At 38.4% G+C, this 26,254-nt stretch overlaps 1 protein-coding gene across 1 annotated transcript in view; it reads right to left on the bottom strand.

The window, feature by feature from the left end:
* SMOC1 (SPARC related modular calcium binding 1) overlaps window positions 1–26,254 on the bottom strand; it is a 67,211-nt gene that overhangs the window by 5,704 nt on the left and 35,253 nt on the right. The window contains exons 7-11 of the mRNA XM_032228025.1: window positions 13,857–13,913; window positions 13,117–13,197; window positions 4,927–5,119; window positions 2,422–2,504; window positions 1,156–1,261 (exon numbers count right to left, since the gene is read on the bottom strand). Coding sequence (XP_032083916.1) covers window positions 1,156–1,261; window positions 2,422–2,504; window positions 4,927–5,119; window positions 13,117–13,197; window positions 13,857–13,913 — 520 coding nt within the window. The remainder of the gene's footprint in view (window positions 1–1,155; window positions 1,262–2,421; window positions 2,505–4,926; window positions 5,120–13,116; window positions 13,198–13,856; window positions 13,914–26,254) is intronic.

Below are 26,254 nucleotides of genomic sequence, written 5' to 3'. Positions count from 1 at the left end.
ACATTTCTACCTCTTTCTCTTTTAACGCTACAATAATAGACATAAATGAAAATGTAGGAAAAGCATAGCTTACACATGAATATTTAAGAATTGTGAATACCAAACAGAGAGTGATAAAGTCAGTGAAAGGAAATAAAAACCTATATAAATGTGAAGAAAGTGTGAAGGTATCTTAGTGTTAATTCAAGCATGTGGATGCAACTGGATGGCCTATATCTTATGCAAGCGTAAACCAGCTTATATTGACTAGCCAACTAAGAACAGAACAGATTTTTTCCCTGAAGAACCAAAATCCCAAAAGATAAGTGACGTACATCCATATTTTAAATGGTTTATCACAGGTTCAGACTAAAGGACATAAGAATAAAATATAGGTTCAGGAGCATAAAACCATAAAAAACTGAGGGGAGGGGGGAGGAAATCTTCCTTTTCCGGAACTCTTAATACTGCATTACTTTTGCTTGGTTTCAATAGCAGGCATGACCCTAGCAAGAAAGAACTGTGAGATAAAATGGAAGAAGGTTCACTCGTTCTCCTTTTTAGAGAAGAGACCCATTTTATATATGAATTGTACAAACCTTAATTATTTGTGTCTCAAGCACAAAAAGCAAGAGCTTATCCCTTTCATAATGAAAATGGGGAGTGATACAGGTAGTCCTCAACTTACAATCTTTTATTTAATAGTGCTTCAAATTAATGACAGCCTCTCAAAAAGTCAATTAGGAGCTACATTCAAATTTATGACTATTGCCCTTCCCCCATGTTTATGTAATCACAATTTTGACACTTGGCAAGCCGTTCGCATTTGCAAACAATATCCCATAGTCAGATGATCACAATTTGTGGTGCTGTTTTGTTGGTTTCCAACTGTGTGATGCAAGTTACAAAGATGATAATTCAATCATAAAAAGATGCAGTCCCATCAGGTGATGATTCAATTTTTCACCACAACTTACAGTGGAAATTTTGGTCGCAGTTGTGATTATAAGTCAAGGACTACATGCATATGAGGAAGCCTCTTAGATTTACGTAAGATAGTATATACCGCATAGATTTCTACTTTGTATCACCCTCTTGCAATTTTGTTATTGTCCAGGCACGAAACAGGTTTTTGGGTGTCTCATTTCTGTTTCACCTGAATGCTTCTAAACTCACCTTCCTCCTCCAGCAGGTGCTGCTGAGTTAATAGCCTGTACCATATCTGTGGTGAGCGCATCCAGTAAACTGGTAATAAATTCTACTTTTTTCCCTTCTGGGCAACCTGGAAAGAAGAGCAACTTAGTTTTTTTTTAAAAAAAAAACAGAAGACAAAACAGGTTTCTTTTTTTTTTTCCATATCTATAATGTTGCCATGCTATGTTTCAGGCAGTTCTGATGAGATGTTTTCAGTAAGTTGAAATCTCAATTGGCTTTTCAATAGCAGCAGACATTTTCTTCTTCCACAGTAAGTGTACATTTCATGAAGCTATACCCAATAAGAAGGAGGCAAAGATTGATTTCTCTAAGAAAAACGCTTTTGGTTGTTCCAGTGGAATTATAACATAATTGCACAAAGGCATACTGTGCAAATTTCAGGTTGATATACATTAAACCCGTCAATAAGAATAAAAAGAAATAATAGCAAAAAAAAACAGCAAGGGGGGTTTCATGGACGCTGAAAATCAATCACACACAATCATTGGAGTTTATAGATTTCAGTCCTTACGGATATTTTAAATTGACTTTTGCTAACGTCTTGGAAGGCCCAGAAGTCTCAAACAACATGGATAGTAACAATCCCAATAGAACCGAAGGCTGACTGGTTGGGGAAAGCTGTTTTAAATCAAAATGCAATTATCTCCTTATTTTTTATTAAATGTAATTATAGGGTCCCCACAATGAAGCTTCTAGTGGCAGGAACATATACTGTAGCTATACTGGAAATTTCTACAGGTTTAAAATGTGAAGTGTCATTAGCATGTTACTAAATTATATAGTGCAGAAAAAAACAGGATGTTTCAGTTCCATCATGATCATAATCCAATAATGAAGTAATGCAAATTAGCAACTGCGCATGCTAAAGAAAATCCTGAACAGTTATTCAACCATAATGAATACCTTCCACATTTTTAATTCAACATTTGTACAAAGATTCCTTGAATATGAGTCAAACCAAATTGATGGGAAAGAACTAGAAATAGGACAGCAAAAGGAACTGTTCAACCCCAAATTAATTGTAATGGGGAAGGGAATTACCTCTTCCCATACATTTTATGGCATTGTCGTCACCATTATTGACATTATATGATGCGAAGTGATTATATAAATAAAAGATTTAACATCAAAACAAAACTCTATATATAATCCACAGGCTAATTATATCCAACCAATGGGTGGGAGCCTGCCCATCCTTAACCACTCTTACTGTTCTTTTATTTTTACCTGGAAGTTCTCGGTCTTTGAAAGGATCATCAATTTCTGGGCTTCTGGATCGAGCATCGCTTTCACATACAGGGGTCTCATATCTAAAGAATGGAAATATTTTTTTAAAAAACCAGCACATTCGTAAAGCATGTGTGCCAATAAGTTTCATATTCTCCAACCCTATGGAAATCCAAGGTACACCAGACCAGGGAGTTCAAAAAATCATTTTATTTTCTATATTATCCCTTTCAAAACAATACTATATCACACGATTTTATTCCATGGGCATTTGGAAATGCAGACTGTGATTTTGAAAGGGTAAAAAGGAATCAAATCTAGGAGTTGGATTTGGAGGAGACTAAATAGAAATAGTCTCCCTGAAATTCAACTCTTCCCTGTGTGACTTTTATGAAGAATCCCTTCTCATTGACCAGAAGCTGCCAGGCTGATATGTTGACTGTTAGTTACTGTATTGGGATGATCACAGTGGGAAATAACATTACTGTACTGTCCACCCTATTAAAGAAAGTTTTTCTTCCTGAACTAATTGGGACAATCTTGGGACAGTCACAGCAGAGAACTTTTAAATACTTGAAGTCTGAAGTAATCTGAACTCAACTTTATTGAACAACTACAATGTTAGAACAGAACACGAACGGAGAACATAGCCCGCCTGACAGCTATTTATACTTGACAGCTGTCAGGCGGGCAACCAATCGGCGGTGCGCATTTCTCCCGCCGGCCGGCAGCCGCGTCAGAGCCAATCAGCTGCTTCGGGCTCTGACTGCGGCTGCCGGCTGCGTCGGGAGGAGGTAACAAGAACTATCCTAGATATTATGTCTTGAGGAAATTTAATTTTCATGCTGAGGTTGCCATGTCAGAAGTGGCTCAGAATTTCATGCATGCCGTGATGCCAATGGACTTGTTCCAACTTATATCTTGCCTCACACAGGCAGTAGAGCACCCAAAGGACTTGACATTCAGATGGAGCCTGTGAGACAAAAGGGATGAATCTTTCTGTAACTGTTGTCATATGGAGATCATTTTCTGATCAGTTTTATAATGCTGGATGCTGTAGACCTCAGAAGAGGTCTAGAGCCATGATGGCGAACCTATGGCACGCATGCCAGAGATGGCACACAGCACCCTCTCTGATGGCACATGAGCCATTGCCCCAGTTTAATTCCTCTGTGCATGTGCCTCCCGACAGCCAGCTGGTCTTTGGGTCTCTGCTGCGGGGCACATGCAGGGGGCAACATGTGCATGTGTGGGGGATGGGGGGCTGCATGAGCATGTGTGGCGGGTGGGGGACATGCAGAGCGTGTGTATGCATGGGGGGTGGGCCACATGAGGGGGTACACGTGCATGCAGGGGGCACATGCGCAGGGGCCACACACACATTGCATTTTGGGGATTTTGGTGCACACTTTGGGCACTCGGTCTGAAAAAGGTTAGCCATCACTGACATAGAGCATCAGATAAAGCAGTATGCTCCAAATGTCTGATGAATTTGCATATTTCCTAAATGGACCCAGATGAGGGAGACCGTGTTGAAATTTAATTCAGAAATGATGGAGACCCTATTAATAAGTACATCTGAAAACCGAAGGAAAGCCTGTTTGCCCCAGGAAATGGACTTTACAGTTTGGGATACTTTTTGAACCCATCTGTCACTGTATTTGTTGACAGTTGGAGTGATGAGGAGAATATTTGCACAATTACAACTAGTGCCAACTGGACAGCCACTTATCAGAAATAGTGTAGGGTGTCCTGCTTGAGCAGGAGATTGGACTAGATGACCTCCACTGTGTCTTCCAACTCTGTTATTCTATTCGAAAAGGATTCTTTTACTAGGATGCCGAGTATTGCAACAAAAGATCCCAGGAAAATAAAAGTCTGTTCCATGTATTAATCAGTTATTTGCATGTTTGGATCATCTAAACTCAAAAGAATTGTATAGGGCTGCAATCTAATATTTGTTTCCCAATTAATAGGAAATTTGAAGAAAGTTTAATAAAATATAAACAATCATTAACAAATTTTATGTTGTAGATTTACACCTGTCTGGAATTAAACAAAGTAATTATAATTTTTAAGCTAGCAATTTTTTCTCCAGTTTAATCATTAATGACATTAAGCATTGATACATGCACTTCAGACACAAACAAATTAAATGGTAAATATTTGTCTTTTTCATACTTACAGAGGGATGCTACATTTCAACCTACTGTAGGTTGAAAAAAGTTGTCCATCCCTGATCTAAATCCTCTTTATCTAAATCCTGCTTCTTCCAGCTCCATTCCACCTCCATGCTACGATTGATTGCATATAAAGGTGAAATGTATTTATTTTATTTGTTTGTTTGTTTACCAAACATGTACAAGATAGCAAGTATAGGTATGAACATAAACATGAACAAAGGAAGTAAATACAGATAAATGGGGACAGCAAGAGATGGTAGGAACACTGGTACGCTTATGCATGCCCCCCAATTCCAACAAATTGGAAGCAAATTGTTCTTACCGGGTGGAAGTGCCAGGTAGGGGGCGACCAGTGTCTACCAGAACACACCAGCAGTAGCCCGTGGACTGATGACACTGCACTGGTTTGTACAGTCCTCCAGGGGCACATTCAGGGATAACAATTCCTTCACGTGGATTCTGCTTGGCTTCCTCAAGTGCACTCTGCCTTTCTTGGTCACACGAATTAATTTTCTCTGAAAAAGAAATCATGAATTACCATGTTTTTGGAGTATAAGATGCACCAAGATTTTGAAGAGGAAAATTATTTAAAAAGTTTTTGCACTCTGCAGACCTCCCAAAAATGACCCGTTTTTTGTCAAAAAAAAAAAAGGGCATGAATAGCTTTTAGGAGGCTTAAAGAGTGCTCCTCTGCAAGCCTCCTAAAGATGCCCCCCCCACCTTTAGGGGTGCCCCCCCAAAAAAATGATCAAAAAACAACCTGTTTTTTGCAAAAAAAAACAGGCCCTTTTTGTCAAAAACTGGGCATGCATAGCCTTTAGGAGGCTTATAGAGTGCTCCTGGTGGCTTAGGGGTGGAAATTGAGCAAAAAACCGGCCTGTTTTTTTGCTCATTTCTGCCCTCCCCAGCTCCCAGGAGCACTCTGTAAGCCTCTTAAAGGCTATGCACAGCCATTTTTGCAAAGGGGCGGGGTTTTGGGAGGCAAAAAATGCTGTATTCAGTTTCTAAGATGCACCCAGATTTTCAGCCTCTTTTTTGAGCAAAAAAGACGCGTCTTATACTCCAAAAAATACGGGAGTCACTATTCAGGAAATTTTAAAGGAGCTTCCATCTTAGCAGCTTCCCGCCTCTAAAACAAAGCAAAACAAAACAAAACCCCGCCTAGTTCATATATCACATTATCGTAAATCATGATGCAGTTAGAATGGTTTAGACTTAACGAACCAGGTCTATAGCTTGTTCAATAGCTACCTCCTTGATTGCAACTTTCATCTTTTCTCCTGTTGTTCACTTAGTCAAACAGAGAGAAAGCAGATTGAGCAACCCTTCAGTGGATTACTTGGGTTTCTATTCATTTGTTTTGATAATAAGAAATGTAGAAAAAGAAAATGGAAAATCCTCTACTGGAACGGAAAAAAAAATCTAGATATATGAATCCTGAATGCATTGTTTGTGAAAAGGAAGTGTGAACATGCGTGAATACAGGACCATTGTTTAGATATAGGCAAATATGAAGTTGAAATGAATGTTATATTTTTATAAAATAAAGTAATGAAGCAAGTTGGGGGGAAATAACATGCAGATGGAAGAAAAATTGACAAAATCTGCTGAAACACGGATAAAATCTGATTGAACTCTGCTGGTGAGCATTCATGGTAAAGTCTATTTTATAGCAATGATGAAGACAGAGGAGAAAATATTCTTTCTTTTCTTTTCCATTGCCATTGCAACTTCAGTGTTCCCAGTAAAACTTTTCCAAATGATTCCTGAGCCTTTTGAGATCTGGGCACTGGATGATTTACAACTCTCAGCGGGTTAGCTACAACATGTTTATAGGGACAAATAAATGACACTTACATTGATTTAGAATTTACACTTCCAGCAATTTAATCTACTGGAGTGCCTGGCCCTTTGGTGGTCAGACCTCTTTGGAGGAATTTGAGTGCTCAGGTCAAGCAAAATCAAATCCTGATATTTCTAAACTTGTGTTTTTCTTCTTGAGAAATAAATGACATGTTATTCTACGGATAAGTGAATGATGGACACAGAAAAGGAAGAAGCAAATGCAGATGTTCAGCTATTAGAAAAAAAGACTTGTTCTGTCTGGCAGAAACAGATGGAAAGGACACAGGTCACAGCAACTCAAATAAAAGCATTGATGTCAAGACTTGTCTTGTATTTTGTTTGTAGAATAAAAGCTGCTTCGGTTACACTCCAAATTCTATTTCAAATAAGCTTCTCAATCTCTACAGTGTTAGTGCTTTGAATAATTGCAACAGACCTTAAATTGGACTTGGAAACTAATTGGAAAGCAATAAAAGCATTGTTATTTAAGCCTTATACGTTTTAAATAAACCTCAGGATTCAGCACTTTTTCAACAGCTTTTTCATACTCTTTGCAATCTCCACACATTTTCAAGGGCTAAAGATAAAGCTCCTTGGCTTAAGTCTGATCCTTGATGAGTGCATCCACGTAGTTTTTGGCAATGTTACACTTCCAAATCTGTTCACTGCCTTGGAATTTGAGCCCAAAATTTAATGTTGCTAAATGAGACATTTGTTAAGTGAATTTCGCCCCATTTTACGACCTTTTGTGCCAAGTGATTCATTGAAGTTGTTAAGTTAGTAACATGGTTAAGTGAATCTGGCTTCCCATTAACTTTGCTTATCAGAAGTTTGCAAAAACTGAACACATGACACAGGGACACTGCAACCATCATAAATATGAACCAGTTGCCAATTATTTGAATTTTGATCATGTGACCAAGGGAATGTTGCAATGGACATAAGTGTGAAGTCCTAAGTCACTTTTTCAGTGCCATTGTAACTTTGAACAGTCACGAAATGAACTGTTGTAAGTTGAGGAATACCTGTACAGGTCAGGGTAACCCTGCTTAACATCGGAAAACAGCCCAAATCAGCTAAAACTGCTTGGTTCTAGCTTAAAAACTAATTATCGTGCATAGCTCAATTACTTTTCTCCAGCAAAGAGTAGATCTTCAGACTATATTCATTCAATTCTCTATATTGGTTTTAGAGTGACACGCTACAAGGTCTAGATACTATAACAGGTAAGTCTAAAGTAGTACATAGTATGCTTGGCAATACAAACTTCTCATGTAGATTAAAGAGTAAAGCCTTTGATATGTCTTCATATTTAAGAATTCAAGCTGCATTCAAAGTTACAGGGCTTGTCAGCAAAACGTTTTGAAATCATATTTGAAGTAAAATACTAATCATCTCAGCATATAACCATGCAATGTTACATAAACCCTCTCTCAGGTTATAAGTTTGCATGTGTTCATTTATTTAAACCAAACTCCAATCTCAAAGGTTCAAACTCTCAGGAGGTTCAGAGGTGCACAATAAAAGCACGCAATCCGAGTAAGGATACAACATAAAATACAAAACTTTGTAAACAATAAAATAAGCCACCAATCCATAAACTTAACCAAGTTGGCCTTGTAGTCCGAATATCAACCAAAAGAGTTTCTTGTGAGTTACTTCCAGAGTGTAAAGTAGAAGCCAACCCATATTTATAGGGAGGCCATTCCAGATCAGCGTTATCCCTGAGTAATAGAACCTCTGAAATCCATTCCCCTTTTCCTTCCTAAATCAAATATCCCAGGCCATTTCCCATGGAAGACTGTAATCCTGCAGGCATCTTGGTACCAAGCCATAAAAGGATTTATGGATTAGCCACAGCATTTTAAGTTGCAGCTGGAAGCCCAACACTGTTGAAGGGTGGGTCATAAATGCCACTATTTGCTCCAAAATCTTCCATGTACTTTCGAACTGAAATCAATTCAAATTACTGTATAGTGCAATCATTTAAGTGAAATTATGCATGTGGCAATTATTTTATCCCAGAAATGCAAATGTAATTCAATTTGAATTCTACAATCTCAGAAAATTTTAGTTTCTGCATTTTCTATGACTTTTTCTATTTTATTGTCCTACCAGTTCTTGAGAGCCGAGGTAGCGCAGTGGTTAAATGCAGCACTGCAGGCTACTTAGCTGACTGCAGTTCTGCAGTTCGGCTGTTCAAATCTCACCGGCTCAGGGTTGACTCAGCCTTCCATCCTTCCGAGGTGGGTAAAATGAGGACCCGGATTGTTGTTGGGGGCAATATGCTGACTCTGTAAACCGCTTAGAGAGGGCTGAAAGCCCTATGAAGCGGTATATAAGTCTAACTGCTATTGCTATTGCTATTGCTATTGCTTGCAGGCAAATGATATTTCTTGCAGAATCTTCCAGTGCACCATTGTTGCTACTTTGTCATGCCATTCATTGTTTGTAGTCAGTCTTTGCTAATAAGGTAGTTCAGTGATTTTTCAACTTCTTTGCAGAGGCAGCATTTGCTATCTCTGGCTGCCTTCTCAATTCTGGTTTTGTATCCACTTGTTCTTAAAGCTTGATCTTGTGCAGAATCAGCTTCTCTGTTTCTCTTTCCAATTTTCTGTTTTTTAGCCATTGACAGATCTTGTTATAGCTGCTTTGCATATTTTTTAAAATATACTGGCCATGTCATGTTTTGCCTTCTCATGTCTATTTTCTATTTTTCATTTGGTATTCTTGAAGGCCAAATTGATCTCTCCAATACTCAGTAAGTCTTCCTGGTATACTAGTTTCAGTGCATCTTCTTCACTGATCTTCAAATATTCTTCCAATGGCCTTTTTTCTTTCTTCTTCAACTGACTGGTATATTTGCAACATTCCACACCCATATTTTCCTTGGCAAGAAGCAGCGGTGGGTTGCTACCGGTTAGGGTGCGTTTCTGTACATGTGCAGAAGTGACCGGCCAGCTGGCCGGAGCCTTTCACTGCTACTACTACCAGTTTGGTCAATCTGGGCCAAACCAGCAGCAACCCACCTCTGCTAAGAAGCCATGATTCACTGGCATTATTTTCCAGATCTTCTTATCCAGGGCTTTTAGTTCTGCTTGAGTCTAGTCTATTATTCCAGCTGTGCATCTAATGATTGCAATTACCCAGGTATTAATTGCCTTGACTTTGGACTTTAAGATCTTGTTTAGTCAAATGATTTATTCACTTCTAATCTTTTTAACTTCAGCATTTATTACTATTATTATTATTATTATTATTATTATTATTATCATCATCATCATCATCATCATCAATTAATTCTTGAATTTTCCATGCTTAGTTCACATGATAAATACATGTTGGACGATTTACGTTTTTAGTTTACAAAAGGTAGCCAAATGATTTTTGAATGCCAGAGCAGAACATGATCAAATAGCACAGTTTTAGAAATAAATGCCAAGGCTGGGGTGATTTTTTTTTAAAGGCAAACATATACCCATATCCAGCTTCTAACCTTAATAGATTACTCAGTCTTCCTTTCAAATAACGTAATGTACAAATCATTAGCAACTGTAACATATTTACCTGACTGCTACTGCTGGCTTTCATAGAGCAGTTTATATTTCCATTTGTCTCATCATTACATCATCCTGTGGTTTTCTTTAAAGGTTAAAAGTGTAGAATGACTGCATGGTTGAAATCTGTCTTTAACCAAACCCAAATAATTTCACAATAAAAGAAAATAAGGAAAAAGTCTAAGGTTTTTACAGAAGAAGTCATTATATAATGACTTCTTATATAAAGCCAACATGGGTTTGTCAAAAACAGATCATGCCAGACTAATCTTATTGCATTCTTTGACAAAGTAACAAAATTAGTAGACCAGAGGAATGCCATCGATATAGTTTACCTGGACTTCAGTAAGGCATTTGATAAGGTAGACCATCAACTACTACTCAGTGGTGGGATTCAGCCAGTTCGCACCTATTCGGAAGAACCGGTTGGTAACTTTCTAAGTAGTTCAGAGAACCGATGGTTGGAAAAAAATCTCTTTTTGTTTTTTTCCACTTTACAGGGCTAATCCTGTAAGGAAGGCAGGAAGGAAACATTCTAGTGTTGTTTCTAGCCTAATCTTTATTGACCTGCTTACAGAAACTGCCTCTCCGGTTATTACATTGTAACAGCTAAGGCGAAGCGTCCATCGACCTGAGTGACCTTGAGTTGGCCACACCCACCCAGTCACATGACCACCGAACCCCACCTACCCAGATGGTCATTAAGGCAGAGAACCGGTTGTTAAATTATTTGAATCCCACCACTGCTACTACTAGGTAAAGTAGAAGAATGTGGGTTAGACAGCATCAACACCAGATGGATTTGTAACTGGCTGACCAACCGCACTCAACGTGTAGTCCTCAATGGAACTGCATCTTCATAGAGGGAAGTGTGCACTGGAGTATCCCAAAGCTCTGTTTTGGGCCCAATACTCTTCAATGTCTTCATCAATGATTTGGATGAGGGAATAAATGGGGAACTCATCAAATTTGCAGATGACACCAAGCTGGCAGGAATTGCTAACACTCCAGAAGACAGGCTTAAGATACAGAAGGATCTTGACAAACCTGAACATTGGGCACTACCTAACAAAATAAAATGAAATGAAATTCAATGGTGAAAAGTGTAAGGTTCTACATTTAGGCAAGAAAAAACAAAATGCACAGGTACAGTATAGGTGGTACCTTGCTCAATAGTAGTAACTGTGAGAGGGATCTTGGAGTCCTAGTGGACAACCATTTAAATATGAGCTAGCAGTGTGCAGCAGCTGCCAAAAAAGCCAACACAGTTCTAGGCTACATAAACAGAGGGATAGAATCAAGATCACGTGAAGTGTTAATACCACTTTATAATGCCTTGGTAAGGCCACACTTGGAATACTGCATTCAGTTTTGGTTGCCACGATGTAGAAAACATGTGGAGACTCTAGAAAGAGTGCAAAGAAGAACAACAAAGATGATTAGGGGATTGGAGGCTAAAATATATGAAGAACGGTTGCAGGAATTGAGTATGTCTAGTTTAATAGAAAGAAGGACTAGGCGAGACATGATTGCAGTGTTCTCAGGAGTTGCCATAAAGAAGAGGGAGTCAAACTATCCTCCAAGGCACTTGAGGGTAGAACAAAAAGTAATGGGTGGAAACTAATCAAGGAGAGAAGCAACTTAGAACTGAGGAGAAATTTCCTGACAGTTAGAACAATTAATCAGTGGAACAGCTTGCCTCCAGAAGTTGTGAAAGCCCCAACACTGGAAGTCTTTAAGAAGATGTTGGATAGCGATTTGTCTGAAATGGTATAGGGTTTCCTGCCTAGGCAGGGGGTGGACTAGAAGACCTCCAAGGTCCCTTCCAACTGTGCTATTGTATTGTATATAATCCAAATAATATATTCTAGAAGAGTTAAGAAACTACCAGGTGAAGGAATAATAATCTGTAAATGGTCAGGTATCTGTTATTTATCCTTGCACTATCAGTCACAAGAAATTACTATCTCCATCTATGACAGATATGAATTCCAATGTAGTTCAACATCCATAAATGAGAACATTCAATTTTGTGGTGCAAATTTGTGTGTGTGTGTGTGTGTGTGTGTTCGCACACACACACACACACACACACACACACCACTGGATTCTGGAATGCTCTTCCAAACAAGGATATAGGGATTTATAAATGGAAATAATTTAATACTTTATTCTATAAGAAATATCCTTTTAAGAACACTCTTAAAATTTATTTCAGTTCATTAAGATGCAGCAAAATAAGTCTATCTTTGAAGGTATAATTCCAATGTCAGAGTAGCAAGAGGCAAACAAGTTTAGAAAATAGAACTTATACTAATAAACTAACTACATTCCATAAAATGGAAAACATGATAAAATCCAACCCGAAACAAGAAATTGAAGTTCTTTCGCCAGAGGCAGCTGACGCTTCCTTTCCTACTAAATATTGACTATCCAGATACGATGCTCAAGAATGACTCACACTAAACATGAGTGCGAGATCTACACTAAAAAAATACACTTCAATGAACACCATCACATACAATTTGTTATAGATTGTTTGACTGTTTAAATCCAATTTTTAAAAAGGAAGGTAAAAACTAATATAAGCTAATGTGCACTAAGAAAAATAATAAAAGAAAAAGCTAAATGTAAAAAAGGAGGGAAGTGAAACAAAAATAGAAAGAAAGAAATGGGATACAAATAAATTCTTCCCATTTTCTTTATAGCAGTTATAGTAAATTTATATAACTCTTTTCTTTCTACAATCCATCCTATAATCTATAATATAAAAATGTTCATTTTTTTCTGCTTCATGCAAAATGTCAATAAGGGGATTGCTAGACAGCAATAAATTTAGACAATTGTCTTTTCTCTTATTAAAAAAGACAATTTAACCATCTCCGCAAATTCCATCATTTTCACCTTCATTGTGGGTAATGCCAAATCTTTCCATCCATTTGCATATGAAAACCTTGCTGCTAAAATTTTTAGCCCATCTTATACTTTAAAAAATAGTTAAAACTTTTTTCTGTTTCAAATTTCAATAAAATTGTATTTATTTAGCAATTATGTGTTCATCATTTGTATGCAAAGGAAGAAAATATCTTTTTTTTTTAAAAAAGCATTACCTGAATTCTTCATACTAGAGCTGTTCAGTTTGGAATCTTTGATGACCAAGTGTTTAATCCAAAGGGTAGGGGCTGTAATTTCTGAAACACAAGGATAGCCTTATAATTTGCTTTAAAAATTAGGTCATGATTTAATAATCATCATAATAAACACAGTGCACATTAAAAGCATATTAAACAAAATACCAATATATAGATAGGTATTTAGGGAGGTAGAGAGGTAGGAAGGGTGGGAGGGAGGTAGATAAGACAATCAGAGAGTAAAAAACATTTTTTTCAAATGCTTGTGTGCAAATTTTCCCAAAATGTCCCATTTTCAAATGCAAGCCTGCCACTTCATGTATGAAGTAACCTTGAGAATTTCTGAATAATTAAGAAATAATTTTTGGTAACTACTTATATACAGACATAATAACACGCTTTGAAGGAATATTAATACTGTACATCATTTTAATCAGGTAAATCCACTTATTCCTGGCTTATGATATACCCCCCAAAATATAGTATATACCAGGTAAATTGTACAGGAACTATGGTATGTAGCACAATATTAATTTTCATTTGCCGTCATGTCACAAAACAATCTCACTCTGATTTCAACCAATCCACAAAGAAATAATGTGCATAAACAGCAATTATCTAAAAACACAATTTGTTTTTTCAATAATACAGTCATACCTGACATTTTCTTTACATAACATTACATTTTGGGGACTGCATAAATCAAAAGAGGCTCTTACCTTCTCCATCTAAAACTGGTTGTGTTTCCATGGTGGGTGTTGGTTTTGAACCATCATCTGAATTGAGAGTTAAAAAAAATTGAAAAGAAACTACCATTATTGAGGTAAATACTATCTACTCTCCAGTACTGTTGAATAATTTGGGATTTTACATGGCCCGGCCAAGTACATCAGAAGAAAATCAGAGAGACAGAAAAAAAAAGTACAAATCATAAAAGTACAAATATAAAGGCAAAGTACTTTATGGAACTGGCTAAAAGATTAGCAAAATACTGAAATACTTCTTTAATTCTATTTTTTAAAGTAGATACTTTTATCATCAACAACTTCTGTATTGCTGAATAATGAAAATCATGTGAGTACACTAAATTTATCTCACATAATTTAGCACTTCCTAGAGACCTCTTCTTAATAAAGATGTTACATGATTTTGTGGGTATAGTGACCTCAAAACAAATAATCTCCTCAAAGTTTCTGGGAATGCAGGAACACAGTCCATTCACAAACTCACTGCAAATGCTGGATTTACGGAGGCTTTCCCATCCTTATAAATAACGGACAGGAGAATTGAAACGAACTATTTGACTGCAAAATCCCAGCTCTCCCAAATAATTTTATTAGTTTTGTTTGAAGGGTCTTAATCTTTTAACCTTGTCGGCATCAAATTTATAATCAAGTTTTCAGAAAAACTTTGGTAATGACCATATTATTTCTATCAGTTTACAATGTAAATGATTTGATACTAATGTAATTATAACAGAAGAGTATCAAAAACATATTGTATACCACCCAGAGACCCTCTCTGCGGGAGATGGGTGGCTAAGAAATAAGAAAAATAAGCAAATAAATAAAGCAAAGTGTTATTCCGTTTCTTTGTTCAGAAATGTTTGTAATTCTAGCCTATATCAAACAACATTTAAATGATATTAAAATTCACTACAGAATGAAGAAATTGCTTACATTAATCTTCGGTTTCTGTCCACAGAGGCCTAGAAATAAAGCCATATTAGCTTTTTGTCTTACTTTACAAACATTGGGTCTAGACTGTGAGGTCTCCATTTTACAGATATATCAGAAGTGCAATATTGTCATTGTAGTGTTCCATTGCATGTAGTTCAATAAACATGGAAGAGATACAAACCCCTTCCCAGGCACTGAAATACCTACTTATTTCATTATGTAAGAATATGGAAGAATGGATGGATCTATCCATTAATCTGAACTGGCATTTTGGCATATTTGTTACAATCAAATAAATAAATGCCTGGACACATATTAAATCCTTAAATACAGAAACCTCTATACAAAAACATTACAGAATATTTAATATGAAAGACAGATTTTTCCTCAGTTTTTGTTAGTATCTAATGTTGAATTTTACAGATTCAGTGCACACAATTACCCACAAAGAAATACCAAGAGCTGGAAGAAGGAAAGAGTTATATAACAAATAATATTTTTTTTAAAAAAATATACAGAAAGGGTGATAAAAATGTACAAGTTTATATATAATAGTATTGCAGGATTTAATCAGGAGTTAAATCAGGATTAAATCAAAGTTTAAGATTTAAACTTTAAAAAACTTGTTTTATTTTTGAGTTTTCATAACCGTAAAATTTTCACTTTGATTAGAATGACGTGTGTTGTTGCATTCACATATATGTGCACATGTAAGGCATGACACATAGTTGTTTTTTTTCCTTGTTGATACTCAGGACCATGAATTGGGATTTCCCAAAAATGTAGAGAAGCAAGGGGTCTTTGGTGCTCTCTAAGCTTGGTTGTTTCCTTGCAGACATTTCATTACTCAAATTAAGTAACATCATCAGTGCTAGGCTAACATGTTGACATCACTTAGTTTGGGTAATGAAACGTCTGCCAGAAAACAACGCAGCTCAGGGAGCACCAAGAACTCCCTTCATTTCAATCCTGAGTTAATATTCTCCTTTATTAGTAGAGAAGTAATATGCCTTAAACCAATGCAATGTGCCCCGAACAAGACAATAGAAAGGAAAATTATGAAACAGGAAAAACAAACATATAGCTATAGCATTCAAAAGCAAACATACAAAAGCAAAACCAATTATTCTATGGAAGAATCAGAAGTTATTAAAAAAAGAACAGCAAGATAATCAGATAGCACAAAAGATATTTAGAAGACCAGTGAATAAGGAATGCCTTCATATAAGGAAATATCACAAGATGTTGGTCTGTAATTTTTAATATAGATGCCACAGCTGTCTGCCCCATTATTTCTTTTGTAAATTTATCCATCTCTGCACACTCTAACACTTTCATTATCTGCCCCAATCCTATCTCCCCTCTATTCAATCTCCCCCTGAATAGGAGTAAGGAAGCAGCCACTGTTAAATGCTGAGGAATTTTGTCAGACAGAAGATCCCACGGTAGGTTGAAATAAATTTTGGGGAATCCCCACAGCTATAAAATTGGGTGAAGTTGTGATTTAAGCCTTAGAAAAGGAGAAGAAGGACAAAGAACCAACTACATGGAGCATGAAAATATGTCCACAGAAGTAGCAAGAAGACACTAACAACATCCTTCATAGTGGTCACTTTGTGGAAATGGTCGAAACATTTTTTTTTCAAAACTCTTATTAGGCCCAGAGGCCATAAAAAATTGCAAGCTTGTTTGTTATTTTGACCCAAGAAATTAAATTAGGATGCAGAGCATAATCATCAATCAAAACATGATATCAACTTCTGAAATAAATTGTATCTGCTTCTTACAAACCCTGCCAGTGGAAATTGAGGCAACATGGTGTAAAAACCATCAACCAAGCCAGAAAGTATTTCTAGAATACATTAGGCCACCCTCCCTTTCCCTCACCCTCCTCAGAGCTCCCTTGCAGGTGCACTGATATGAACGAGGTGACCTCGGAATATTCTTCATGCTTCAAAGGCTTTGTAATTCAGCATGGTGAGTATGTGTTTGCGACAGACAGCACAATTCTTTGGTGTGCAAGAAAGGCTGTTCCGTACACAGGCAGCTGGAAGTCCCTTCGACCCCTGATGACACAATTCAAAGCCTCTTCTGTTTGGCTTTTTGATTTCTGATTGACATATTCACTGCTGGCTGGAGATAAATGCCATTGGAAGGACAATGTTGATCCGCTCCAACTATTCTGATGAAGGACTTTCTTCTTCTTCTTTTTTGAATAATAAACAAAACAAAAATGGTGTGCTTAAGTGTCTGAATAGAGCTCAAAACCGAGAAGTTGCATAGTGGCTTTAGAGAAGCTGGCAAGTCACTTGAAGTGTTAATTATCTGGGTGTACAATGAGTTTATTCTGACTCCAGACAAAGCACTTTCTTTCTCTGATAGAAATTCTTTAAAAGGGATATGTCAAAAGGGCCAATAGCTGCTGGTTTTCTTCTTACAAATGGCATCATATGGGCATTGCTTTGAAAATCTTGACTCCTAAAAACTTGGGTACAAGTGGCATAGCACTGAAGTTCAATTGCCAAACTTTACTTATGACTTTGGACCATGCAGAAATTCAGCTAACAGTGCAATTAAAAATGATAACCATACCTGACAGCCATGCGGATCATACATTGAAGGAAATTATTAAGTATTTATTCCAAATTTCATAGGAATTACATACAGGTAGACACTGAAAAAAAGTGACCTATGACCTGTTCCCACACTTATGACTGTTCAAGCATCACATGATCAAACTTTGGGCATCTGCAACATGGTTTCCAGCATCCCGGGGTCCTGGAATTATCGTTTGCAACCTTCTTAGGGAGCTTCTGACAAGCAATTAATGGGGGAAGCCAGATTTGCTTAACAATTCACTTAACAACTATAGTGACTCTCTTAGCAACCATGTCAAAAAAAGATTGCAAAATGTGGAAAAACTCACTTATCAACTGCCTTGGGGCTCAGTTATGATTGTAAGTCAAGGACAACCTGTATCCAATTATAAGTTACAGAGATACTGTATGAAATCTACTATAAAGCTTATAATGGCACAGTTGTCTATATAAGATACACGCTGTCAGTTACATCCCTTAATCCTCTGGCTTTTTATCATTATGCTCTCCATTTGCTAATGCTCTTCTATTAAAGTTAGTTTCATGTAGAGACAAATAATGGAGGACCAATCAGTTATTTCTTTCAGTTTCTCATTTCTGTAAGTCAGTCTGGGTCAGTTATCTAAATTCTTTATTTTCTCATTTATACAGTGAGACATCCCATCCCATTTAGCAATTTGAGATTTGAGCAAAGTTTCATACTAGCATTTGGGGCATTTTTATTCCAAATATTTTATTATATTTTATTTGAGATTATGCTAAAGCTGCAAACAAATCTATGCATTTGGCACAGTTTTGTGTACTTACACATTTTTAACATATTTTTCTGGTAAAAGGTTTTCTTAATTTTTGGTTTGCAAGTACATTGCAAAATGTGGAGTATTAGTATATGTTAAGAATGAATGAAGACCTTCCTTTATGGTCTGGCTTTTCTAAACAATAAGGCCTATATATTGGCAGTTAGAGCTAGATGAAATCCCACTTTCAGTAACGTCAGAAGATCTTTAGTTCAGAGGAAGACAAGGAGTGTATAAAGTCACTGTCAATTCATTGCAAAAGTGAATGTTTGATTGTAGGAGTTAACTAAAGATAAAGGTAAAGGTTCCCCTCGCACATATGTGCTAGTCGTTCCCGACTCTATGGGGTGGTGCTCATCTCTGTTTCAAAGTCGAAGAGCCAATGCTGTCCAAAGACATTCTCCATGGTCATGTGGCCAGCATGACTAAACACCCAAGGCGCACGAAGCTTTGTTACCTTCCCACCAAAGTGGTCCCTATTTTTCCACCTGCATTTTTATGTGCTTTCCAACTGCTAGGTTGGCAGAAGCTGGGAGAAGTAACAGGAGCTCACTCCATTATGCGGCGCTAGGGATTCGAACTGCTGAACTGCCAATTTTTCTGATGAACAAGCTCAGCGTCTTAGCCACTGAGCCACCGCGTCCCTTTCATAGCTGTATTGGTTCCGCAAATCTCAGTTTCTCTTGTGGGGAATTAATTAATTCATCTCCCACTTCTATTTTAAGGCTATACAATTTGTCTATAAAATACTTTTCTAGATAGGAATTTTATCATATCCTCTATCTATCATCTATCTATCTATCTATTCCCTTCTTGTTTTACCCCCCCCCCCCCTTGGGTTTGTTAGCCGCCCTGAGTCCCTCCGGGAATAGGGCGGCATATAAATACAATAAACCTTCAAACCTATATATCTATTATCTATCTATCTATCTATCTATCTATCTATCTATCTATCTATCTATCTGCATTTAAATCACTGCACATGTATACTTAAGACTGTATACCAATCTTCCATCTCTATGGAATTATGGAAGATAAAATCTAACATGGTTTGGAAGGCTAATATATACATATACATAAGACAAAATATGTTTAAATTAGACTTGTTTTGATTTAATCTTATTATTCAAGTACAAGGAGGATCTGGAGAACATATACTGGTAGTCCTTGACTTATGATCACAATTGAGCCCCTAATTTCTGTTGTTAAGTGAGACATTTAAGCGAGTTTTGTCCCATTTTTTATCTTTCTTGCCTCAGTTGTTAGTGACTCACTGCAGTTGGTAAGTTAGTAACCTGATTGTTAAGTGAATTTGCCTTCCCCATTGACTTTGCTTGTCAGAAGGTCGCAAAAGGTGACCATATGACCTTGAGACACACAATGGTCATTAATATGAACTAGTTCCCAAGCATCTGAATTTTGATCACAAATCATGGGGCTGCTGGAAATGTCATAACTGTGGAAAATTGTCATAAGTCCATTTTTTCAGTGCCTTTGTAACTTTGAACGGTCACTAACTGAATCGTTGTAAGTGGAGGATTACTGTTACAGAACACAGTAAGCATTTACTTTATTATATATATTTTGCATATTATTTATATCACTCTATATTGCAATTTCATTTAGGCATATCCAGTATCTTCCTGCATACTACAATAATGCTATGGCTATAATGCAACTAGATGTCCTTGGTCCCCTTTTCCCCCCAATAAAAATACACTTTTTACAATGAGAAGTGCATATTGGAAAGCAAAGGGTTCTTTCATGTAAATTAAACATTTTTTAAAAGATATTCGTAGAGAACAGAAAAAGCAGATTATATGATTTCTTGATTTAACAGGAAAATTTTTGTAATATACCTGATCCTAAGAATAAAACAATTGGAATATGCTCACATAACCGAAACAACTGTCTACAATGTTCACTGTTTTTCAAAAATAATTTAAACTTTCCTGGATGTTAGGCTCTTAGAATCCATGGAACTGTATGCGTAGTTCATACCTTCCAAGCAAATAAAAAGCAGTTCTGGCACAAAATGTAAAACGTAACCCAAAAGCGTGAAATATAACCCAGCCACTTCAGTTTATAAATCATGGTTTATGGTTTACCATGCTGCAAAAACCCAACCAACCATTTGGATTACACTCAACAGGACATACCAAAAAAGAACCCTGTAAATTAATAAAATGTACAAACCCAGACACAGTAGTTGGAAGCAACAGATGCCAAGATATGAATAACTTTCAATTCAGCTGGAACTCATGGAGAGATATTTCCATGCAAGTGTGTTTATTTATTTGATTTTATTTAACAGATTATATATCTGCCCAGTGCCCACCTTATGTAATATAACCCTGGCAGCTCACAAACAACAATAAAGATAGTAAAAATAATTAAAAACCACAGAAAATGCTTAGGGACCCTAACTTAGCCACATCTCCCCTTCTAGGCTCCAGATTCACACTACCTCAATGTTGGGGGGGAGAGGGAGAGCTAGGACTTTTCAGAAGGCTAGAAGCCCCATCGGATCTTGTGGAGAAGGTGTTCCGAAGAGTAGGGTCAGCTACCAGGAAGTCACACTTATCTAGATCCCACTAGAGGGCAACATTTGAAGGAAGGGATTTAAAGCACACCCACCCTATCAGACCTAGTGAGTCGGTAGGAGAAATGATCCTACAGACAACCTAGTTTTGTGAAAATAAGGACTTTAAAGGTGCTAACCAGTATCCTGAATCACACCCAAAAAGAAACTATAAGCCCGTGACATGAACCTATGGCACACGTGCCTGAAGTAGCACACGGAGCCATGTCACCTGGCATGTGCAGTGTCACCCATTCGTCTTCCGGGTTTCACGTGAGCATGCGCTTGCAACAATCAGCTGGCCTTCAGCATGCGGCAGTGCCGGAAACTGAAACAGCTGGTCTTCCATTTTCCAGCATGAGCATGCGTGCCGGCCAGCTGATCGTCACACACACATGCGTGCCAGTAACCAGAAGATTAGCTGGATGGCACGCATTCACGCACCAGAAACTGGAAGTTCATTTTCCCGCGCACGGATGCCCCCTGGGCAGCTCCTCTTCCAGATTGCAACCTAGATGAGCATGTGCATGCTGCCTTTTCAAACTCAGTGTCGAAAAGGTTCGCCATCACTGCTATAAGCCACGGAAACTCACACAGCAGTGGTACAACTTTGGCGAACCTCAAAGCACCCAGAATTGTGTGTGCCACTGCCTTTTAAATCAGCTGTAATTTACAGAGGGCCTTCTGCAAAAATCCAGCCAGGAAATGACCAGACCATCATGAGATACTATGATCAAGGCCTCCTGGTTCAAGAATGGGCACACAAGATGAATCTGTGCCCACTTGCTCCTTGAGCAGGAGTCAAGAGTCCAGGAGGATTGATTGATTGATTGATTGATTACATTATATGCCGCCCTTTTCCCCGAAGGGGACTCAGGGCGCTCACAATTCAATCAGGGAAGGGGGGTACAGACAGGGGGGGTAAAAAAGACGAGACATAACAATACAAAATTTAAAAACACACACAACCATACCGAGAAGGGGGGCAAAAAACTCTTTAGCCCCAGGCTGTCGAACAGCCAGATGGCATTACCAGCTCTGTCTGGAGGAGTAACCATGCCAGCAAGAGTAACAAATGATACCTCACCAAAACCCAGAGCCACTCTATCTTGCTAGGGGTGAATTGAAACTGATTTCGCCCCAACAATGCATTACAGGCTTTGAACTATTACCAAGGCAGTGTCCCTTGGTTGTCAGGAAGTGGAGACGCATAGCAGATTGCCTGCTGATGATACTGCACCCCATGGTGTTCGATGACCTCTCCAAGCATTCTCATGTAGATGATATGGATGGTAAAATGGAGAAGTGAAAGACCTGAACCATGAGGCACCCCTTCTACAGAGGCCAAAGATTGAACTGCTCAACCTCTCACATCCCACTAGCTAGAACCTGTCACAGAGGAAGGTAGAAAAGTCACTGTAAAAATAGGGCCCAACCTCCAGATCTGGCCTGTTCTAAAGCCAAGTTAATCTTCAGAGAGTATCCAACCTACTACTACTACTACTACTACTACTACTACTACTACTACTACTACTACTACTTCTTCTTCTTCTTCTTCTTCTTTCTTCTTCTTCTTCCTTCTTCTTCTCTTCTCTTCTTCTTCTTCTTCTTCTTCTTCTCTTCTTCTTCTTCTTCTTCTTCTTCTTTTTTCTTTTTAAATCAAACTGGCTTTTTTCTTCCCAGCATATTCTACCCTCCTCCAATTTCTTATTTGCAATCGAGATAGAAACATAACTAGCTTTAATTACTTGATGCACTAGTCTATGAAAGCAGAGGTCAAATGGAGACAAGTGGAAAAGTGCCTGCTGCATAGGAGTGGAAAATATTTAATGTTTTGCTGCCAGTGCAGCAAAAAATTGTCTCCCTCTTTCCTGTGCAATCTGGTATAAAAAGGTAAAGGTGAGCAAATCTTGTTTTATGTAAACAAACTGTATTGGGACAAGGACCATTATCCTGATTCTTTAAAAAAAAGCCTTATATTTATATTCTCATTCTTTTCCCTCTCGCTCCCTCCCTCTCCCAACAGTAAAAGCCTCTGCATTAAACCTACTCACATCTTCCAAGTCCTCAGGTTGGCAGAAAGGGGGCAGGGGTGCAGATCATGGTCATTTGAAATTCAACCATATGGCTGAAGACCCACAGCTGCATGTGTTAATTACCACACGTGCCCCCTGTAAAGCGGTCTGTTCAACAGGAAAAGAAAAACAGACGAGAAAAAAGGCTGTTCCAGAGGATTAAATAAATAGTCGAAATTTTTGGCCTAATTCCTCCCAGACACAATTGGCCTTCCTTCAGCCACCTGCATGGTCAGAAGCCATAATACCCCACTTTACATCTCCAGCTGTGTTCAATGAACCCAGGGAGAAATATCGCAAAGTGTACTTTTGCTTCTCAATTCTTTCCTCCTCACCCACCCACCCACCCTCACGGACACACCCTTTTTCTTTTTCTCACCACTAGGGCCACAGAAGCAGCCTGGACCACTATCCCCAAGACATTCACACAATTTAATACATTTGTAAATTCTGGATCAATACCTAGGCCAAACATGGAATACTAAAGACCATTGGAGCAACTGACCTTTAGGTTCTCTATTCTGAATAATATAAATAACATAATTTTATATGTGGGCATATTTTGATGAACATTTTTAAAAATCTATATCTTTAAGTATTGAATTCTGGCATACTTTTTTTCGTTTTCCATTAAATAGAATAGAATAACAGAATTGGGAGAGACCTTGGAGGTCTTCTAGTCCAGCCCCTGCCTAGGCAGGAAAGCCTACACCACTTCAGACAATTGGTTATCCAACATCTTCTTAAAACCTTCCAGTGTTGCAGCATTCACAACTTCTGGAGGCAAGTAATCCCACTGATTAATTGTTCTAACTGTCAGGAAATTTGTTCTTAGTTCTAAGTGGCTTCTCTCCTTGATTAGTTTCCACCCATTGCTTCTTGTTCTACCCTCAGGTGCCTTGGAGAATAGTTTGACGCCCTCTTCTTTGTGGCAACCCCTGAGATATTGGAACACTGCTATCATGTCTCCCCTAGTCCTTCTTTTCATTAAACTAGACATACCCAGTTCCTGCAACCGTTCTTCATATGTTTTAGCCTCCAGTCCCCTAATCATCTTTGTTGCTCTTCTCTGCACTCTTTCTAGAGCGCTTTCTCTACATGCCTTCTCTAAAATCATTCCAGAATTTCTTCTGAAAGGCAGGAAACCTATGCCCTGCATCTACTGAACTTTTTCTAAAGAAATGTATAGAATGGGTAGGTTTTTTTTTGTCAATGGCCATTAGGTTAAAGATTTAAGATCACTTTCCTTTTAATTTCAGTACCCCTTCAATAACAATTGATACAGTGGTGTTACCTGTTAAAGGAGGGGTCCTCAACCTCCAGTCTGTGGACCAGCACTGAGCCACAGCATGCCAAAAATCGGGCCCTACAAACAAGCGAAGCCCCATCTGCGCGATGCAGACAGTACACGAAACCATGCCCCTTCCGCTCTGCAAAAACAACCTCTCTCCAGAACCTGGTCCCTAGTGCTTAAAAGGCTGGGGGCTGCTACGTTAAACATTTTTAAAATGTTATGTTTTTCTTTTACACTTCTGTTTTTATTCTTGAATGCTGCCCAGAGTTATTTTAGATTCAGTCAGTTTTAATGGATAGATGGATGGATGGATGGATGAATAAATAAATAAAATAAAATTCTGTTTTACATCAGCATAGTGGAAAACAAACATACAACTCTATTTCTCTATTTCTCTTTCTTTCCTCTCTCTTTCTCTCTCTCTATCTTTGTGTGTGTTTGTGTATGTGTTTCTTTTCCAGGCACAAAGCTACAAAGCGCATTTAAGTCTGTGCCAATGATCACTTACCCTTAATAACAACTAACCGTTTATGCAGTTATTCATTTAATATGACATGAATTCCAAGACAAAAATAACACATTTTCTATTCTGCTTTCAGTACCCATTCCAACTCATTTAACACAAAGAAAAAGAATGATCTTACATTGGCACTGATATTCTACAGGTTCAGGAATTATTACATCACATTCCAGGTTTAATAAACAATCTATCTGGGGGAAAATGACTCTCCAGATGCAGTCAAAACTTAATTCAGTCATTCCGGACCTTCTGGAATTTGCTAACCGTTGTGGAATGCTACATTCCATTGAATTAACAGAGAATGATTGAACATCTGAGGTGTGCATCTGTTTTCCCTCAAAAATTTAAAAATTCTGAAAATGTTGTGCCAGCTTTGATATTTACAAATTTTTACAAAACAAAATGTGAACTACCTTGTTGTAGACAGCATGAGATAAAAAAGACTTCTGAAGATAGCCCGCAGAAAAGCATAAAATTGCCGATTATATTCTGAATACTTTAGAATATTGTGTATTGTATTCAATCTAATAAAGATTGAAGTTTATAAATCAACAACTAATACAAAACTACAGAAACAAGATGGGAGCTAGCATAGATATAGGTTGGAGAGATATGTTTTCACCTTTGTTCATGATTAAGCAATAAATATAATCACACCAAAAGCATTTTTAAGAAATAATAAATAATATTATGCCCACGGAGAGAGTCGGAGCATTGCGGTCATAACAGGGAGAGGCAGATATGGCGGGGACTTTAGGGCTGGCCATCATAGGGGAAGGAGGGTTCGCTATATTGCAGAGATCCCTCCTTCCGGCCCTACGTCCCACTCCAAGGTCAGATGGCGTGAGCGATCAGGACCCTGGTCTCAGGCTGCTGTCACTAAATGCCAGGTCTGTTATCCATAAGGCTCCCCTCGTCCGGGACTTGATTGTAGACGAGGGGCAGACCTGGCATGTATTACTGAAACATGGCTGGGCACGGAGGGAGGAGTCCCCCTCGTAGAGCTGTGCCCAGACGGGTTTCAGGTGCTTCATCAGCCGAGAGCCCAGGGAAGGGGTGGCGGTGTGGCTATTGTAGCCCGGGAGTCTTTAGCTCCTCGTAGGATCCCTGCTCCGGAGCTTGTCGGGTGTGAGTCCCTGCTAGTGAAGTTGGACCTCAAGGGTCAAGCGGGTTTGCTGCTAACGTACCTGCCTCCCAACTGCGTTGCAGCGGCCCTCCCTGCGCTCCTCGAGTCAATAGCCGAGCTAGCAGTTTAGTTCCCTAATGGCTAATGGTTCTGGGGGACTTCAATTTGCCTTCGCTCGGTGAACACTCTGATGGAGCGCAGGAGTTCATGGCCTCCATGACAGCCATGGGCCTGACCCAGGTAATTCGAGGCCCTACCCACTTGGCAGGACATACACTCGACCTCGTATTCCTCTCGGAGCAGTGGAGTTATGATCTTGGTCTGAGGGGAAATGAGATCATTCCCCTGTCGTGGTCAGACCACTACCTACTGAGGTTAGACTTCCGGAGGCCAAACCCCCACCGTAGGGAGGAGGAACCGACCAGGTGGTTCCGCCCCAGGCGACTGA

The sequence above is a fragment of the Thamnophis elegans genome, chromosome 1 (assembly GCF_009769535.1).
Source record: "Thamnophis elegans isolate rThaEle1 chromosome 1, rThaEle1.pri, whole genome shotgun sequence".
NCBI classification, from domain to species: Eukaryota; Metazoa; Chordata; class Lepidosauria; order Squamata; family Colubridae; genus Thamnophis; species Thamnophis elegans.
The sequence above is the reverse complement of the archived record's forward strand: the minus strand, read 5'-3'. Positions and strand labels throughout refer to the sequence as shown.